The sequence below is a fragment of the Mobula birostris genome, chromosome 16, assembly GCF_030028105.1.
Source record: "Mobula birostris isolate sMobBir1 chromosome 16, sMobBir1.hap1, whole genome shotgun sequence".
In the NCBI taxonomy this organism is placed as follows: Eukaryota; Metazoa; Chordata; class Chondrichthyes; order Myliobatiformes; family Myliobatidae; genus Mobula; species Mobula birostris.
The window spans coordinates 43,614,979-43,634,380 of NC_092385.1; the positions used below are offsets into that span (position 1 = coordinate 43,614,979).

The 19,402-nt window shown below is 41.8% G+C and overlaps 1 protein-coding gene across 7 annotated transcripts in view; it reads right to left on the minus strand.

Moving 5' to 3' along the window:
* Positions 1-19,402, minus strand: part of chl1b (cell adhesion molecule L1-like b) — a 986,835-nt gene that overhangs the window by 234,275 nt on the left and 733,158 nt on the right. For all 7 annotated transcript variants that reach the window (XM_072280601.1, XM_072280605.1, XM_072280603.1 and 4 more), the window contains one exon: positions 18,730-18,845. In XM_072280601.1, the coding sequence (XP_072136702.1) occupies positions 18,730-18,845 (116 nt within the window). The remainder of the gene's footprint in view (positions 1-18,729; positions 18,846-19,402) is intronic.

Below are 19,402 nucleotides of genomic sequence, written 5' to 3' on the forward strand. Positions count from 1 at the left end.
TTGAATAGGTAAGTTAAATAAGTACTGAGAAAATAAAAATAAAAAGTAGTGAGGTAGTGTTCTTGGGTTCAATGTCCATTCAGAAATCAGATGGCAAAAGGGAAGAAGCTGTTCCTAAATTGGTGGATATGTGCCTTCAGGCTCCTATACCTCCTCCCTGATGGTAGCAATGAGAAGAGGGCATGTTCTGAGTGATGAAGGTCCTTAATGTTGCCTTTCTGAGGCTTTGCTCCTTGGAGATGTGCTGGATACTATGAAGGCTTGTCCCCATGATAGAGCTGACTAAGTTCATAACTTTCTGCAGCTTCTTTTGATCCTGTGCAGTAGCCATCCCCCCCACCCTCCATATCAGGCATTAATGCAGCCAGTTAGAATGCTTTCCACGATATATCTGTAGAAATTTGTGAGTATCTTTGGTGACATACCAAATCTCCTCAAATTCCAAATGAGGTATAGCCGCTGTCATGCCTTCTCTGTAGCTGCATAGATCTCCGCTGTCATGCCTTCTCTGTAGCTGCATAGATATGTTTGGCCCAGGATAGATCCTCAGAGATATTGACACCCAAAAACTTGAAATTGCTCACTCGCTTCACTTCTGATCTCTCTATGAGGACTGATGTGTTTTCCCTCATCTTATCCTTTCTGAAGTCCATGGTCAATTTTTTGGTCTTACTGACGTTAAGTGTAACGTTGTTGCTGTGACACGCCCTCTCGTCACCATCTGAAATTCTGCCAGCAATAGTTGTATCTTCAGCAAATTTATAATTGGCATTTGAGCTGTGCCTAGCCAGGTAGTCATGGATATAAAGAGAGTAGAGCAGTGGGATAAGCACACATCCCTGAAGTGCACCAGTGTTGATGGTCAGTGAGGTGGAGAAGTTGTTTCTGATCTGCACAGATTGTGGTCTTCTGATGAGGAAGTCAAGGATCCAGTTGTAGAGGGAGGTAAGAGACCCATGTTCTGGAGCTCGAAATCATAGGAATGATTGTGGTAAACGCTGAGCAGTAGTCAATAACTGCATCCTGATAAAGGTATTTATATTTTCCAGGTGATCCAAATTCACGTGAAGAGCCAATGAAATCGTATCCACTGTAGATCTAATGTGGAGACAGGCAAATTGCAATGGGTCCAAGTTCTTGCTGAGACAGGAGTTAATCCTAGCCATCACCAACCCCTTTTATATATGTATGTATGTGTGCATTTATTTATTTATTTGGAGATGCAGCACAGAATAACCCTTCTGGCTGACTGAGCCGTGCTGCCCAGTAATCTACTGATTTAACCCAAAACTAATTATAGGACAAATTACAATGACTAATTAATCAACTAACCAGTACATCTTTGGACTGTGGGAGGAAACCAGAACACCTGAAGGAAACCCACTTGCACACACAAGAAACGTACAAGCTTTCTTATAGAGGATACTGGAATTAAACTGCAAACTTCAGGGAGTTAACCAGTGGAAAGCATCTGGCCTGGATGTTGTACCTGGTCATGTCTCAGATGCTGTGTAGATTAGCTGGCAGGTGTACTGTAGACTACTGCCCAGTGGCTCTGATATCTACCGTCATGAAGTGCTTTTAAAGGCTGTTTATACTACATATTAACTCCAGCCTCCCAGACAACATCGACCCATTGCACTTCATCTACCACTAAAAAAGATCTATAATAGACATGATCTCCCTGGCCCTGCGCTCATCTCTGAAGCATATGGATAACTTAGACACCTACATTAAACTATAGTTTATTGACTACAGCTCCACCTTCAAAACTAAAGTTCCAAGCAAACTCATCCCAAAACTCTGAGACCTGAGAGTCAAAACCTCCTTCTACAATTGGATCCTTGACTTCCTGACCAATAGACCACAATTAATAAGGCAGCCACACATCCACCACAATTGTTCTCAATGCTGGTGCTCCACAATGTTGTGTCCTCAGACCCTTTGTCTATTTCCTGTAGACTCACGACAGGGTGGTCAGATTCTGCTCTAACTCCATCTACAAGTTTGCAGATGATACCACTCTTGTGAGCCATACCTCGAATAATGATGAGTTGGAGTACAGGAAGGGAAGAGAGAGCTTAGTAACATGGTGTCTTATTAACAATCTTTCCATCAATGTCACCAAAACAAGGGAGCTGATCATTAACTTCAGGAAGGGGTGCAGTTCAAATGTTCCTGTCTTCATCAATAGTGCTAAGGCTGAGAAGTTTGAGAGCTCTTACTTTCTAGGAGTGAACATCACCAACAGCCCATCCTGGTCAAACTATGTATATTCTATGACCAAGAAAGCTCACTAATGTCTCCACTTCCTCAGAAGGCTACAAAACGATGGCATGACCCTCCTAAACCTTGCCGAATTTTGTTCAACCACTATGGAACACATACTTGGTGTGGTAACTGCTCTGCCTGTGACTGTGAGAAACTTTTGAGGGATATGGACATAACTCAGCACATCATAGAAACAAGATTCCCCTCTGTGGACTGTTTTTTTTTCTCACTGTCTCAGTAATCAGCCAGCATATTCAAAGACAACACCCAACCTGAATATTCCCCCTTCTCCACTTTCCCATTGGGTAAAAGACACAAAAACCATAAGACCATAAAGGACTGGAGTGGAATTAGGCTATTGGGCCTATCGAGTCTGCTCCACCATTCAATAATGGCTGATTTATTTTCCCTCTCAATCCCATTCTCCTGCCTTCTCCATATAACTTCTGACACCCTTACTAATCAAGAACCTATCAACCTCCACTTTAAGCAGACCCAATAATTTGGCCTCAACAGATGAACAAAGCTGAAGGCACATTCCACCAGGTTCAAGGACAACTTCTTACCTGCTGCTTTAAGACCATTTAATTGTTCCCTAGTATTATAAGATGGACTTCTGACTTCACAATCTATCTTTCTATGATCTTGCACCTTATTGAAGACCTGCAGTGCACTTTCTCTGTAGCAGTTACACTTAATTGGTCATTCTGAAATTGGTTAATCTTGTACTACATCAGTGCACTGTATGAATTGACCTGTATGGGCAGAGAAGAAGACCTCAGCGCATACGACAATAATAAATCAATTCACATTCCAATTTTTCACATTATCAACTTGTACAGCTACCTAATGCAAAATCAACAGTTGGTGTACTATTTAAAATATTTCCTATTTTCTGAACAAATTCAGTAAACTTGCTAAAGAACACTAACAATTAACAAAAAATAATTTATAACATTTGTTTATAAAAGGAGCAGGGTGGAACAGCGTAAGTATGCCGGACTTTTAGCCTGGAGGTCAATGGATTGAAACCACCTTCTGCTACGTACCTTAGCATTCAGACACCACCTGACCTGCCGAGTGTTTCAAGCAATCTTCCTTTTTTTCCCAGTTTTCCTGCTTTGCAGTTTTTTTTTGATTTTATTTTGTTCCACAGAGAGTGATTCATTTGAAATTAGTTTGGTATGCTGGAGCATTCTTTTAGCAAAGGCTCTGCTTAAGAACTGAGACTGTGAAGAAAAGATGCCTTTGGAATATATATGCATCGGATATGAGGTCTGCAAGCAACTGAATGGATTTTATGTATATGTTTGGAATTACATTTGCAAGCTATTGAAAGTATTCTTCTTGTGAAATGGAGAAATGTTGCAAAGAGGTAATTTGCATTAATAGAAAACAGTAATGAATCCTGTCCCAATATTAATAAATACATGATAATAACCCAAGATGAGATTTGGTGGAATGAGAAGGGACAAAATCCTTCCTGTGAAAATGTAATCTTTTTCTTCAATTTGGTGAGTTATGTGATTGTATGATGGCTTATCCAAGAGTCAACAAAAATAGATATTTTGTTACACTTCTACAATTTACATATTCTATCATGACCAAAATTATCATATATCAAATATACCTTCTGGCCATGTCAAGTCTCCTCTTTACTGGTATTAACCCTAAATTGTCTCAGTGTGATGATTAAATTAGTATTTCCCTATATTACAATTCTTTAGTTTGGTATAACATCTTACATTTAGCATTTCATTAAAGGTTATGAGATATTTCTATTTACCCATTTGATGCAGATAACCTTGAGCCAATCAGCATATATTACATATCCTTATTGCATCTCCAAAGGTGCTGATGCAACACTGTAGTCCACATGGCCCTAGTGTACCCACAGTGTTGTTGAATTTGGGAGTCCCATGACTTTGACCCAAGGAAATTAAAGATAGTGATACATTTTCAGGACAGAATGGTGTTTGAATCGGAGATGAATTTCTATTGTTGTACCGTGGAGAGCATTCTGGCAGGCTACATCACTGCACAGGGGCTACTGCACAGGACCGAAAGAAGCTGCAGAAGGTTGTAAATCTAATCAGCTCCATCTTGGGTACTAGCCTACAAAGTACCCAGGACATCTTTAATGAGCAGTGTCTCAGAAAGGCAGCATCCATTATTAAGGACCTCCAGCACCCAGGGCATTCCCTTTTCTCACTGTTACCATCAGGTAGAAGGTATAGAAGACTGAAGGCACACACTCAGTGATTCAGGAAGAGCTTCTTCCCCTCTGCCATCCAATTCGTAAATGGACATTGAGTCTTTAGACACTACCTCACTTTTTCAAATAAACAGTATTCCTGTTTTTAAAAATCTATTCAATATACGTAATTGATTAACTTATTTATTTATTATTATTATTTGAATTTATTTTTTTTTCCTCTGCTAGATTGTGTATTGCATTGAACTGCTGCTGCTAAGTTTCACATGCCGGTGAAAATAAACCTGATTCTGATTCTGACGTGCAACTCGGAGAGGAAACTGCTTGCAGGCATTTCCATAAGTTTACTGGTTGTTGTGGAAGAAGTTCTGATGATCTACATGCAATGCATTTTGTACATGGACAGGCTAAAGCCACCGTACACTGGCCATGGAGGGAGATTAGGTGCCAATCAACTGAGCTGCTTTCTTCTGAAATGTTTTGAGTGTTGGAGCTGCACTAGCATTCTATAACACACGTGACTTATTTATGGTAGAAAGGCTTCAGAGTTTCAGGTGTCAGTAAATAACCAGGGGCACCCAGCCTGATTAAGTATTTATAATTATAAATTCTAAGTAGGCCCTTCTTTATACCTCAATGAATAAAAGCTTGCATTGATTTGTCCTGTGTCAGCTGGAGGAAATACAATGCCTTTTGCATTACTTATCAAACAAGCATGTGATATAAATAATGCTACAGCAGGGCTTAAAAATTCTTTAGGGTATATATTGTGTAATTCTTGCTCAGCAAAGCATGGTTTGCAATCATCAAAACTTGTGACTTATCAATCTTCTTCCACTCTCAAATGCATTATTGTAACATTTTTGTATTACATTTAAGCAGGAAATTGCATGGAAATGATAGAAGAATGGACTATTATTACTGGAATTGTATGTGTTTAATTTTAAACCAAATATATCAGTAGCAAAGTGTAATCATGATTACTTAATATTTTTCCCCTTCAGCGTATCTTATCTTCCCCACCTAAAAAGAATCAAAGTTCAAAGTTATAGCAAATTTTATTATCAAAGTACATATATGTCACCATATATAACCCTGAGATTGATTTTCTTGTGAGCATATTTAACGAATCTATAGAATAGTAATTATAACAGAATCAATGAAAGATCAACCAGAGTGCAGAAAATAATAAACTGTGCAAATATAAATATAAATAAATCGCAAGAAATATTGAGAACATGGCATAATGAAATAAAGAGTCCTTAAAGTGAGATAATTGGTTGTAGGAACATTTCAATGGTGGGGCCAGTGAGTGTAGTTATCATCCTTTTATTCAAGAGCATGATCGTTGAGGGCTAATAACTGCTCTTGAACCTGGTGATGCAAGTCCTGAGGCCCTTGTTCCTTCTACTTGATGACAGCAACAAAAAGAGTGCATGACCTGGGTTATGGGGATCTCTGATGATGGATGCTGCTTTCCTATGACAGCATTTCATGCACATATGCTCAGTGGTTGGGAGGGTTTTACCCATGACATACTGGGTCAAATCTACTATCTTTTGTAGGATATGCCATTCAGAGCCATGCCAGGCCATGAAGCAGACAGTCAATAAACTCTCCACTACACATCTGTAGAAGTTTCTCAAAGTTGTAGATGTTATGCTGTACTCCAAAGGAATTAGAGGTGCTGCTGTGCTTTCTTTGCAATTGCACTTATGTGCTGAGTCCAGGACTGGTCCTCTGAAATAGTAACACAGATGAATTTGAAGTTACTGACCCTCTGCACCACTGATCCTCCAATGAGGACTGGCTCATGGACCTCTGGTTTCACCCACCTGAAACCTATACTCAGCTCCTTGGTATTACTTACATTGAATTAGAGACTGTGGTTACACCAATCAGCCAAATTTTCAGTCTCCGTCCTGTGTGCAGATTCATCACCACCTTTGACTTGGCCCACAGCAGCAAACTTGAATATGGCATTGGAGCTGTGCTTGGCCACAGAGTCATAGGTGTAAAGTGAGAGAACAGGGGGTTATGCACACAGTCCTGTGGTGCACCTACGTTACTGGATATCATAGAGGAGATGTAGTTGCTAACCCGAACTGACTGGGATCTACAAGTGAGGAAATCCAGGATCCAATTGCATAAGCAGGCACTGAGAACAAGGTCTTTAAGCTTATTGATTAGTTTTGAGGGGATGATGGTATTGAATGCTGAGCTGTAGTCAATAAAGAGCTTCCTGATGTATGCATCTTTGCTGTCCAAATGTTCCAGGATTGAGTGAAAAGCCAATGAGATGGCACCTGCTATGGACCTGTTGCACTGGTAGACAAATTGGAGGGGATCCAAGCTGCTTCTCATGCAGGAATTCATATGTTTCATCACCAAACTATCAAAGCACCAGCACTGTGGATGTAAGTGCAACTGGCTGTTAGTCACTGAGGCAGGTCACCATGCTCTTCTTTTCACCGGTATAATTGAAGCAAATGGGTACCACAAACAGCCGAAGCAAGAGGTTAAAGTTTTCAGTGAACACACCAGTCAGTTGATCTGTAGGTCATTGGTACATTGCCAGGTACCGCATCTAGGCCAGATTCTCTCTGTGGATTTATCCTCCGGAAGGTGGCCTGCACATCGGCTTCAGAGATTGACGTCATTGGATCATTGGAGGAGGCGGGGTTTTGCGACGGTTTCTCCATGTTCTGATGGTCAAAAAGAGCATCAACGGCATTGAGCTCACCTGGGAATGAAGCCCTGCAGTCTCCCATGTTGCTTGATCAAGCTTTGCAGGAGGTGATAGCATTCAAGACCTGCTATGGCTGTCGAACATCCCTCATTGATTCAAGCTTAGTCCAGAATTTGCCATGGCTGTCGAGCATCCCTCATTGATTCAAGCTTAGTCCAGAATTTGCCATGGCTGTCGAGCATCCCTCATTGATTCAAGCTTCGTCTGGAATTTCCATTTCACCTGTGAGAAGGATTTCCTGCACCTCTTGTAGCTTTCTTGGTCTCCAGACTTGAACGCCTCTGATCTGGCTCTCAGCAGAACTACTTTATATCTGCAACATTTTGCTACCAGCCCAAGGATAATGAGGTCAATAGTAACATATAGAAAGCCATGTCAGCAAAGATGAAAACAAATATCTTTAAAAAAATAGTAATTTTAAATCTGTTCAGGTGAATGATTTGCCTTGATAGCCTTTCTGGTCATCTCAGGTTTCTGAGGTCAATAATGCCATTGGAAATTGACTCTATCTTCAATCCTAGTTGTAATGCTATTATCCCAGTCCCACCACCCTTTCATAAAATCTTCTGATTTACAAGCTGAAGACAGCCTAACTGTGCAATGATTACTTTCTACAACCCCTCACCACTATTTTTCTTTTGTCACTCTCTTTTTAAATAGTGACTGTAACCTAATCAGTATGGTGTAGAAAGAGCTACGGGACATTGTAGAGGTAGATACACACACTCACGCAGATTGGCATTCAGAACCACCAATGCAGATACCAGCATTGCATTGCTTATAGACTATTATACAGTCAGGATTTGTTGTCCATATGGTGAGTCACCAGCCATGAGTGACTCACAGCCAAATTCCCCAAAACATATATGCAGCTGCTATTTTATTTGACTGTTCGGCAGCAAAGGACACAGATTAGGATTCTGATCAAGCAGGCCAGATGCAAAGGCTGACGTACATCCACAATAAGATGTCTGGATCACTGGGATGCCTGCCAGAGCAGCTATCTGCAACTTCATTAAAGATCTAACAGACTAGCTCAGATACTAATAAGCAGAAGACGGGTACTAAAGGTATACACCAAGGTGATCAGGTGACATTTCTATGGTATTTAAGATGGTTTGGGAGAGTGTATTCTGTTGGCTTTTCCTTTGATGTTGTTGTAAAGAAGGGAAAACAGTGTTCATCAGCAGTGAAAGGATGTGATGGGAATGATTACTGAAAGAGGAATTGGGATTCTCTTTACTGCAAACATCGTCTGATTATGTTGGTTACAATATCCCAGCCAAAGAGAAATTACTTGTGATATTTCTTTACTTCTTTTTTTCTCCTCCTCCTTCCTCAGGGTTGCTCTCTCTGACCGAAAAGCTTCGTAGCGTTAAGCAGACCATGAATATTCATGGAGCACAAGGCACTTTGAGTGTCGGCCAAGCAGCAGAATGATTAACTGAACAGAGTGGATAAGATAGAAGGGTATGCACATTTGTTTCACTCTGGTGTCAAGATTCTTATTGCTCACTGATGGTCCTTTACACCCAGAGGTCAGCGCAGTCAGTCAAAGAATGAATAACTAGGACTGATGACAAGGTACTGTGCATTATGTGCTGTGCTTAGCAACGTATCAGCTAAACAGTGAGAGAGTGTAATTTCTCCTGGCTGAGGTATATCTGAAAGTAAGACAGATTGTATCAGCAGCACAATGTGCATGCAGTCATTGGCAATCTGCACCATGGGGGAACAATCTTACTTGATGCACCGGCTGCTCTCTGTTGAGCAAGAATGATATGTATTCATCTCTGTTGAAATACAGCATCAATAATATTTCTTATGCAAAATAATTGCTCAGATATCAACAAGTCCAGCTTTGAAAAGATCCAAATTTCACACTCATCATGACCTTAGCACCTAGAGGCAACACAATCTGCATGTGAAACCATGGTTGGAATTGTGACTGGAATATTGTGGTGTGTAGTAGAGAGGATATCTTCAATCATTGCTCTTTGGACCAGTTTGGCTGGAGAAGTGCTTTGTCTGTCCTTGATGGACATGTGAAAAAAATTCTCTCATCTTCTCCCTCTCCAAGCAGATTGTCCAGCTTTATCTGCCTTTTGTTTATTTTGTCATATCCAGATGCAAGCAGCTTTTGGAGATTTTGGAACATTATTGAGATTTCAGCCTTTAAAGTGAGCTGGACCCAGCAATACAATTTAAAACTTGGCAACATTCAGTGGAAAACAACTGGCAAATAACCTTCAAGTAGTTGAAGGTCATTTAAAAAAAACAATAGTACCTCTGAATATAGGTTTAACAGTACAAAGTTATACATAGTATGAGATTGAAAATGGAGTTTCTACACTATTTTACAGATTAAGTCTTGGTAATCACCTGCAATATCTTTCTGGCCCAATATCAAGTTGATTATGTGATCTGAATATGATTGCACTTTAAAGTTTTCTGAAACCAAAATAACTCTGGTTTCAAGACCATAAGACCATAAGACACAGGAACAGAATTAGGCCATTTGGCTCATCGAGTCTTCTCTGCCATTCAATCATGGCTGATCCTTTTTTCCCCTACTCAGCTCCACTCCCCGGCCTTCTCCCTGTCACCTTTGATGCTGAGTCCAAGAACCTATCAAGCTCTGCCTTAAATACATTCAACAACCTGGCCTCCACCACTGTCTGTAGAAATAAATTCCACAAATTCACCACCTTCTGGCTAAATAAATTTCTCTGCATCTCTGTTTTAAATCAATGCCCCTCTATCCCGAGTTTGTGCCCTCTTGTCCTAGACTCCCCTACCACGGGAAACATACTTTTCACATCTACTCTGTCTCGGCCTTTCAACATCTGAAAGATTTTAATGAGATTCCCCTTCTTCTACATTCCAGCAAGTACAGATCCAGAGCTATCAAACGTATGATAACCCATTTGTTCCCGGAATCATCCTTGTGAACCTCTTGTGAACCCTCTCCATTGGCAGCACATCTTTTCTTAGATGAGGTACCCAAAACTGTTCACAATATTCAAGGAGTGGGCTCACCGGTGCCTTATAAAGCCTCAGCTTCACATCCCTGCTCTTCTATTCTGGATCTTTTGAATTGAATGCTAACATTGCATTTACTTTCCTCACCAACGACTCTACCTGCAAGTTAAACTTTAGGTTGCTCTGCACAAGGACTCCCACATCCCTTTGCATCTCAGATTTTTGAATTTTCTTCCTGTTTAGTAAATAATCTGTACAACTATTTCTACTACCAAAGTACATGACTATGCATTTTCTACCATTGCAATTAATTTGCCACTCTCTTGCCCATTCCCCTAATCTGTCTAAGTTCTTCTGCAGCCTACCTGTTTTCTCAACACTACCTGCCCCTCCACCAATCTTTGTATCATCTGCAAGCTTGGCAACAAAGCCATCTATTCCATCATATAAATCATTGATGTACAGAATAAAAAGAAGCGATCCCAATACCGACCCCTGCAGAACACCATTAGTTACTGGCAGCCAACCAGAAAAGAATCTTTTTATTCCTACTCACTGCCTCCTGCCGATCAGCCAATGCTCTAACCATGCCAATAACTTTCCTGTAATACCATGGACTCTTAACTTGGTAAGCAGCCTCATGTGTGGCACCTTGTCAAAGGGCTATTGAAAATCCAAATATACAACATCCACTGCATCCCATTTATCTATCCAACTTGTAATCTCCTCAAAGAATTCCAACAGGTTCGTCCTGCAAGATTTTCCCTGAAGGAAACCATGCTAACACTGTCGTATCTTGTCCTATGTCACCAAGTACTCCATAACCTCATCCTTAATAACTGACTCCAACATCTTCCCAACCAATCTGGTCAGGCTAACTGATCTGGTCTATAATTTCCGTTTTGCTGCCTTCCTCCTTTCTTAAAGAGTAGTGTGCCATTTGCAATTTTCCAGACCTCTGACACCATGCCAGAGTCCAGTGATTTTTGAAGGATCCTTATTAAAGCCTCCATAATCTCTACCACTACCTCTTTCGGAACCTTAGGGTACAGTTCATCGGATCTGGGTGACTTATGTATCCTTAAGGTCCTACAGCTTATTGAGCACTGCTCACTTCTCTTCCCTCACATCCTTGAACATCTGGCACACTGCTAGTTTCTTCCACAGTGAAGACTGATGCAAATTAATTATTTAGTTCATCTATCTCCTTTATTATTTCTCCAAACTCATTTTCTAGCAGTCCTATATCTACTCTCATCTCGCTTTTATTTTTTACATACTTGAAAAGGCTTTTACTATATACTTTGATATTGTTTGCTAGCTTGCTTTCATATTTCATCTTTTCCCCATTAATGATTATTTTAGTTTCTGTTTTTAGGGTTTTAAAAGCTTCCCAATCCTCTGTCTTCCCACTAATTTTTGCTTTGTTGTACGCCCTCTCTGTTTTTACGTTAGCTTTGACTTCCTTTGTCAGCCACTGTTATAGTATTTTGCCATTTAAGTATTTCTTCATTTTTGGAATACATCTATCCTGCACCTTCCTCATTTTTCACAGAGACTCATGCCATGGCTGCTCTGTTGTCATTCCTGCCAGCATTTCTTCCAACTTACTTTGACCAACTCCTCTTTCATTCCACTGCAACTTCCTTTACTCCACTGAAATTGTGCTACATCACACTTTACTTTCTTCCTAGTTGAACTCAATCATATTGCGATCACTGCCTCCAAAGGGTTCTTTTACCTTAAGCTCCCTAATCACCTCTGGTTCATTACATAACACTCAATCCAGTAGATCTCCTAGTAGGCTTAATGACAAACTGCTCTATAAAGCCATCTCATAGGCATTCAACAAACTCACTCTCCTGAGATCCATTTCCAACCTAATTTTCCCAATCAACCTGAATGTGGAAATCCTCCATAACTTAACCCTTTTGACACTCCTTTTCTACTTCCTGTTGTAATCTGTGGTCCACATCCCAGCTCTGTTTGGAGGCCTGTATACAACTGCCACCAGGGTCCTTTCATGCTTGCAATTTCTTAATTCAACCCACAAGGATTCAGCATCCTCTGATCTTATGTCACATCTTTCTATTGATTTGATACCATTCTTTACCAGCAAAGCCATGCCAACCCCTCTGCCTACCTTCCTCTCCTTCCAATACAATGAGTAACCTTGTACAAGTCTTACGGGTTCACCTCCTAATAGGTCGGCTGGTGGCGCAGTGACATCAGCGCCAAACTCCGGAACGGAGGTTCCAGGGTTCGAATCCAGTCGGGCCGCTCCCAAGTACGCTTTCCATCTGTGCCGAGTTGAGTGTTGAGCTCACAACTTGGCCTCGTAAAATAAGGAAAAATACTGCGAAATGTCTGTGTGAGGAGTGGCGCCCCACACAGCCTTCCAACCTGCGCCTTGTAAGGCCTGAAGCTGGCCTCTCAGGACTGAGTCAACGTCATCATCATCATCATCATCATCATCCTAATATCTGGTTCAGGGCTATCATCAGTTCAGGGAGCAAAGTGTAGCATTAAACGCAGGGCAAGATTTTGCAGATGAACCATACCTTTCATCCCATATTACCAAGAACAGAATAGTCTTGTATACCCTGTATTAGACACAAAGTACTGAAAAGTCATATGACATTTTGCACAACTAGGAATGAGGTTCAAACAATTGTATGGGGTTTCTTTTTCATGTAACTGCTAAGGCTAATAAAATGGCTTCTTTGTAATATTAACTACTGATGTAAGGTGTTCTCTATAGCAGCATATCTGAGTTATGATCATAGATAACTTGACTTTGGAATGCCATTGCTAAGCAACAGAATAGATGTTATTCTTTCTTGTGTGTGAAAGCTATTGTTTTTCGCAGGCTTTGGTCAGAAGGCACGATGGGGACAGAAAGAGGAGATGTGATGCTGTAAGCTGGGCGATGGAACAGACCCCGAGCGGGAGTCCGAGGCCCAGGGTCATCGGCAAGGAGAGGAGACGAGGACAGACTCGTTTGGAGCATTTGTTCGACCACCAAGGGTGGTCCCATTCGAGGGTCGGCGGAGTTCGGAGAACATCGACTAGAGGAAAGGATACCTGATTTGTGAGATCCAGCAAATTATTTGTGCACAGAACTGATAGAGTTACTGATTTGGCGCCTTTATTGTACGTTTGTATTTGTTTCTACTAACCCATCACCAAGAAATACTTATAAAGTGTAATCATTTAATCGCATATGGTGTACTGTTTGTTATTTGGCGGTGTGGGGTACATCAGGCAGCATCCACACAAACTTGATTACCCAGTTTGGCAGGGCCGAAGGCTGCTCCCCCTAGGTGAAAGTGAGCTGAGCAAACCTGAGGCTTACCAGGAGGCTACAACGTGAGTTGTTCGTCCGAGGATTTGATTCCGTTCGATGCTGTGTTATCGCCTTGTTTAAATTATGCATGCTGTGGGGGCAGAAAGCTGGCGTACCTCTGTGGGATTGCTGGTTATTACTGCATGTGTGTTGGGTGGGGTGGCTGTTGGTCTTTGTTCAAGTTCAGACTAGCGATGATGAAATTGCAGTGGGACTGCCAGTGTCTATTGGTGCCCCAGGTGAGGCGGGGCCATGGGCTGTCCATACTGTTAGGAGAGAGAGGAAAGGGTGGTCTGATTCGGAGGTAGTGTCTGCGAATAAATGTTCCAGCTATGGCAGGCTCCGCCTGGTTTTTAGGATAATGTCCACCCCTAAAGGGGCGGAGGCGTAGGCGGAACAGACCTCCCGGTTGTTAGATGAGTGGCAGTGCTCAGCTGAGGGAGAGCGACAGGGACTGGTTGGAAGTTTGGATAGGCGGGCTGTTGATGTTGTCAGAACCGTCAGGTTCAATTACCCTGTAGTGACAGCTGCCAGTTATCTGCAAGCGTGGGAAAATGCGTTTGGTTCGACTGGTAGTAAAATGCAGCACCTGGGGGGATTTCAAAACATGTATCAGGAGATTAGCTAAAAGCTTGCAGTGTATCTTTTTTGGCTAGAGAAACAGCTAAATTGGTTGCAGTGCGGGGGGTGGGGTCATTCAGCTGATCAGAGAGGTGTCAGGAAACTTAGAGGAGGTTCAGTGGGGGAGCTGCCTGGTTTCTCTTGGGGGAACACATTACCAAGGAACTCCCAGAAGATAAACACCCTGTTTCTGAAGGCCTAGTGGGACCGCATTCCAGTGGGTCATTACGGATAAATGGAAGCTATGTTAAAGCCATACTCGACACCAAGTCACCGGTCGAGTTGCTGTACAGTTCGTTTTACAACCGGTTTCTGAAGCATTTACCCTTCATAACCTTCAGGGCACTGGAGATTTAGAGTACCAGTGCTGGTAATTATCCAGACGACGGTTATTGGTCAGTCAAACTGGAGTTCTCGGAGGACAAGATGGCGGTGTCTGAGGTTCGTGAATTGTTAGTGCTGGTGTGTCCGGACACTGTTGAGACGGGCAGCATTTCGATTCTGAGGGGGACCAACACCCCACTGGTGAGGAGGCGCAAGGGGGCCTGCCAGGAGGAGGCGGGTGAGAGCTGTTTGGAGGCATTATCTGTGCACCCAGTGTTTCGAGCTGCTTGTGAGGATGTGTGTAGCAGCATTGGGCCTGTACCGAATTTAAACAAGAGCCGATGGTGGTACGGCCCAGAAGAAGTATCTGAGGGTAAGACCCTCTTGGTGGACGCTTCGACGTACCACGAGGTGGGGGGTGGAGTTGACCGCTGAAGAAACCTCAGTGAAAGAGAGGTTGTGGCAACTGGCCCCTGCAGAGGTGGAGGACGCGAGCAGCGTGTGTGTGGGTTATAGGACCCTGAACGGGCGCACTGTCCCTGACCAGTATGCAGTCCCGAGGGTCGAAGACGTGCTGGTCTGTCTGAGTGGTGCGAAGTGGTTAAATGTGCTGGATCTGAGGAGTTGATGGTGCTAGATCCCAATGAGTGAGGCCGACAAGGAGAAGACAGCCGTTATAGGTCCCCTGGGATTCTTCCAGTCCAAAAAGATGCCCCAGGGCATATCCGGAGCCCTTGTGACCTTCCCGCAGGGCATGAGGAAGACCATGGGGGATGTGGACTTGTTTGGAGTTTTGGTGTATTTGGATAATCTCCTAGCATTGGGATTCGCCTTGGACGACTATGAAGCGAGGCGAGTGAGGGATCCCGGACGACTAGGGATTAATGAAATAAAACTTTCTTTGGACGAGTGCCAGGTCTGGCGAAGGACGCAGCTCGTGAGTGTTGTGCTGAGAGAGGAGATTTGCGTCGCTGAATGCAGGCTGGAGACTGAATGCCGGAATTTTAGGACAAAGATTGAAGAATTGGAGTCCACACTCGTCAAAGTGGAGATGGGGAAACGGAATTCCGAGCCGAAATCGCGGTCATTTACTGATGAAGTAATCCAGAGAGATAAAACAATGACCAACCTTCTAAAGGGTCAGCAGAAACTGGAGAAATTGATCCAGAACAGCTTGGAAGCGGGGCGACGGAATGGACCCCGAGCGGGAGTCCGAGGCCCAGGGTCTTCGGCGAGGAGAGGAGACAAGGACAGACTTGTTTGGAGCGTTTGGTTGACCACTGAGGGTGGTCCCATTCGAGGGTCAGCGGAGTTCGGAGGACATCGACTGGAGGAGGGGATACCTGACTCGTGAGCTCCAACGAATTATTTGTGCACAGAACTGGTAGAGTTACTGACTTGGCACCTTTATTGTATTTGTTTCTACTAACCCGTCAGCAAGAAATACTTATAAAGTGTAATCATTTAATCGCATATGGTGCACTGTCTGTTATTTGGCGGGGTGGGGTACATCACACAGCATCCACACAAACTTGATTACCCAGTTTGGCGGGGCCGAAGGCTGCTCCCCCTAGACGAAAGCGAGCTGAGCGAGCCTGAGGCTGACCAGGAGGCTACACAATGAACAAAGATTTGTCTTGGGTCACTAACACCAGCAATCTGCTCATTTCCACATACTGTATGCACCTCTATCCACTGAAGACAAGAAACTAGAAGTGCAAATGAGAATATAACAAGTGCTTTAAAGACTAGAGAGCCAAGATTATTTTCTCTCCTATACAGCCTTGATTAAGGTATATGTCATTGTGTGATAAATGGACTGTTCATGGAGCATTTGGTCAGTCTGTAAAGAAGATAAAGGAATTTATTGTGATGTATTTGTACTGCCTATTGATCCCATTATGAAAGCTTGCTAAACTGAACTAATAAATATTAATACATTCTTTGTGGAGTTATTAAAACTAAATTGCTGAAGCTGCATAGATCTGTCTTGGCAGGAGGAAAGAGTTCAGTCTGCAGAACTATATCTCTACACATAACTTTACATTTACTTCTCTTTGAAACAAATGCATCACCATTTCCATAATAAATATAAATCAGTGCAGAAATTATGACAATATAAAGAGTGAAGAATAATTCGCATTTACGGAAATCAATATGTTTGCTTTTGTGATTAATACACAACAATAATACTTTTATCAGTTGATCAACTGAACATGCTTGATGTCTGGACTCACCCTCTTTTCATCCATACTAACTTCCTGCAGATTAATTGTTCATTTATTTCAGTTGTTAATTTACAACACACCAGGAGGCTACTTAGCTTCTTAAATCTATGCTAGGTGTCAGAGATTACCTGCCCTGATCCCCTCATTTTATTTTCCCAAAAATTCTGTATCACATGTCTATCAACTCCCTTGTGATTCGTCCGTTACTCATCTACACTTGGGGAGTTTACACATACTAATACATTTATCAACCAGTGTGTATTTGAGATGTGGGAGAACACCGAGTACATGCCACAGGAAAAACATGCAAACCCCACACTGCCAACTTGGGAGGTCAGGAGGGAATACTGGTCAATGGTGTGTGGCAACCTTTCGCCTTTAGTGGATTCACATAAAATGAGATAAGCTCATCTCCGGTCAAATTCTATAGGAATTGGTCTGAGGTTTTAATGATATGTCACTGTATCATTATTGATATTCAAAGACCTTTTAAAACCATTAAAATCACCACAAAAAATTTTAAAAACTAATTTTAAAATGATGTGAAATTTATTGGAAAAATTAAAACTCTTAATACGCAGATTAAGATAACAAAATAGGTTAACGATAATCTAAACCTACGATCCTCTCTGAAACTCCACATTGATAAATCTTCATTCAAATGATTGGGACCTCTCAGCCCAACACAGGCTAGCATAGAATTTCAGAGGTTAATTCCCCAGTGCAAAGATGAGAAATCTACTTCAATTAGATTAATCTGGACACCACCTAGAATCTACCAAGAGAGTATGGTATCAGATGGAGTGACATAGCTCACCCTGGACTCACAGTAGACCTACATAGATGCAGCTGTACGTAACTATGAGCTGTTGAGTACTGGCAATTCTATTTGCCTGCCACAACCATTTGATTCAGCCCAATATTCTTCTCAACCAAGCAAGTTATTTCTAGCAACTGCAAAGGTATGTTGTAATTTATTTCTTCTGTGCTGTAGAACCTCATGTTGGATATGGTTTAGAAGGTGTGGGGAGAATGGGACCAGTTGTTATGGGAATATCTCCAATTATTTCCATGATATATCCCCAGCAGCCATGCTCACATTCTCCTTTTGCCAGTCGGAGGCATCTCAAATGCTAATCCCCTTTCCATTGGACATTTCCCAAGTGTTTGTCATTCATCTGGAGATAGTGTTATCTATTATCCCACAAAACCGTAACATGTTGGCACTGGTGCTATACACACAAAATGTTGGAGGATTCAGCAGATCACGCAGAATCTATGGAAGTCAATGAACAGTTCACGTTTCAGGCTGGAACCCTTTTTCAAGACTGGAAAAGAAGGGCGAAGAAGCCAGAATAAGCAGGTGGGGTGATGAAGGAGTACAAGCTGGGTGATGATAGCCCAAGCCTGCTACCTGATATTTAGAGGCATAATTCAAACCTGGCTTTAAACATGTCCCATTTGTTTATTATTCTATTTCATTTACCATACTGGAAAGTCCTCTCTAAACATAACAACTTGCGCATATAGCTCCTTCCTGGACAGACAAAACAAGGCCATTTTTCAGAGGTACCAATGGCAATTTATTTGTGGGTTATTGAATGCTGAAAAAGCAAAACTAAATTTCGCTGTTCCTTTTATAAAGTTTCTCCGCTATTTCATCAAAAGAAATGCGAGCAAGGCTCTTTTAATAAGAAGAGAATTACTCTTTCAATGACTACCTTATTTTTCATTTGTAATTAAATGGGCCTTGGTCACACAATATGTCCTGTGATGTTGAAAATGATATATTACTGAGATTGCACTTACAACTTGCTTAACATTAACAACTATTGATTTCTTACTGTAAACTCTGTGGATTATGCATGTATATTGCCGCCTAAATTCAAGAAGCAGTTTATTAAAGATAATGAATAAACATTTTTATCTGCAACACCTCCATAATAATGCAGAAACATATTAACAATTAAAAATGATGAAGTAGAGAATTTACCTTATAACCTCCCAGGTGACCATGAATTGTTTCCTTTGGTACTTCTGACCAAGTGACTTTAATTAAAGTACTGTTCATGATTTCAACAGCAACATTCAAAGGAGCCGCTTCAGGGACTGTTGAAACAAAGGCAGAATCTCAGGATTATTTTGGATCTCTGTGAAATAACGTGACATTTTATATCTATATTATGTTATCATTTCTGCAATTTTAGTACAAATTGTACTAATTAGTACAACCTTATAATAGATTCCTTAAGAATAGAATTTTCAAGTAAAATTTTATTGTTCCATAAACACGAGGAAATCTGCAAATGCTGGAAATTCAAGCAACACACATCAAAGTTGCTGGTGAACGCAGCAGGCCAGGCAGCATCTATAGGAAGAGGTACAGTCGACGTTTCGGGCTGAGACCCTTCGTCAGGACTAACTGAAAGAAGAGATAGTAAGAGATTTGAAAGTGGGAGGGGGAGGGGGTGATCCAAAATGATAGGAGAAGATGGGAGGGGGAGGGATGGAGCTAAGAGCTGGAAAGTTGATTGGCAAGAAGATACAAGGCTGGAGAAGGGAGAGGATCATGGGCGGGAGGCCTAGGGAGAAAGAAAAGCGGAGGGGAGCATCAGAGGAAGATATAGTGAAAGGGACAGAGGGAGAAAAAAGAAAGAGAAAGAAAG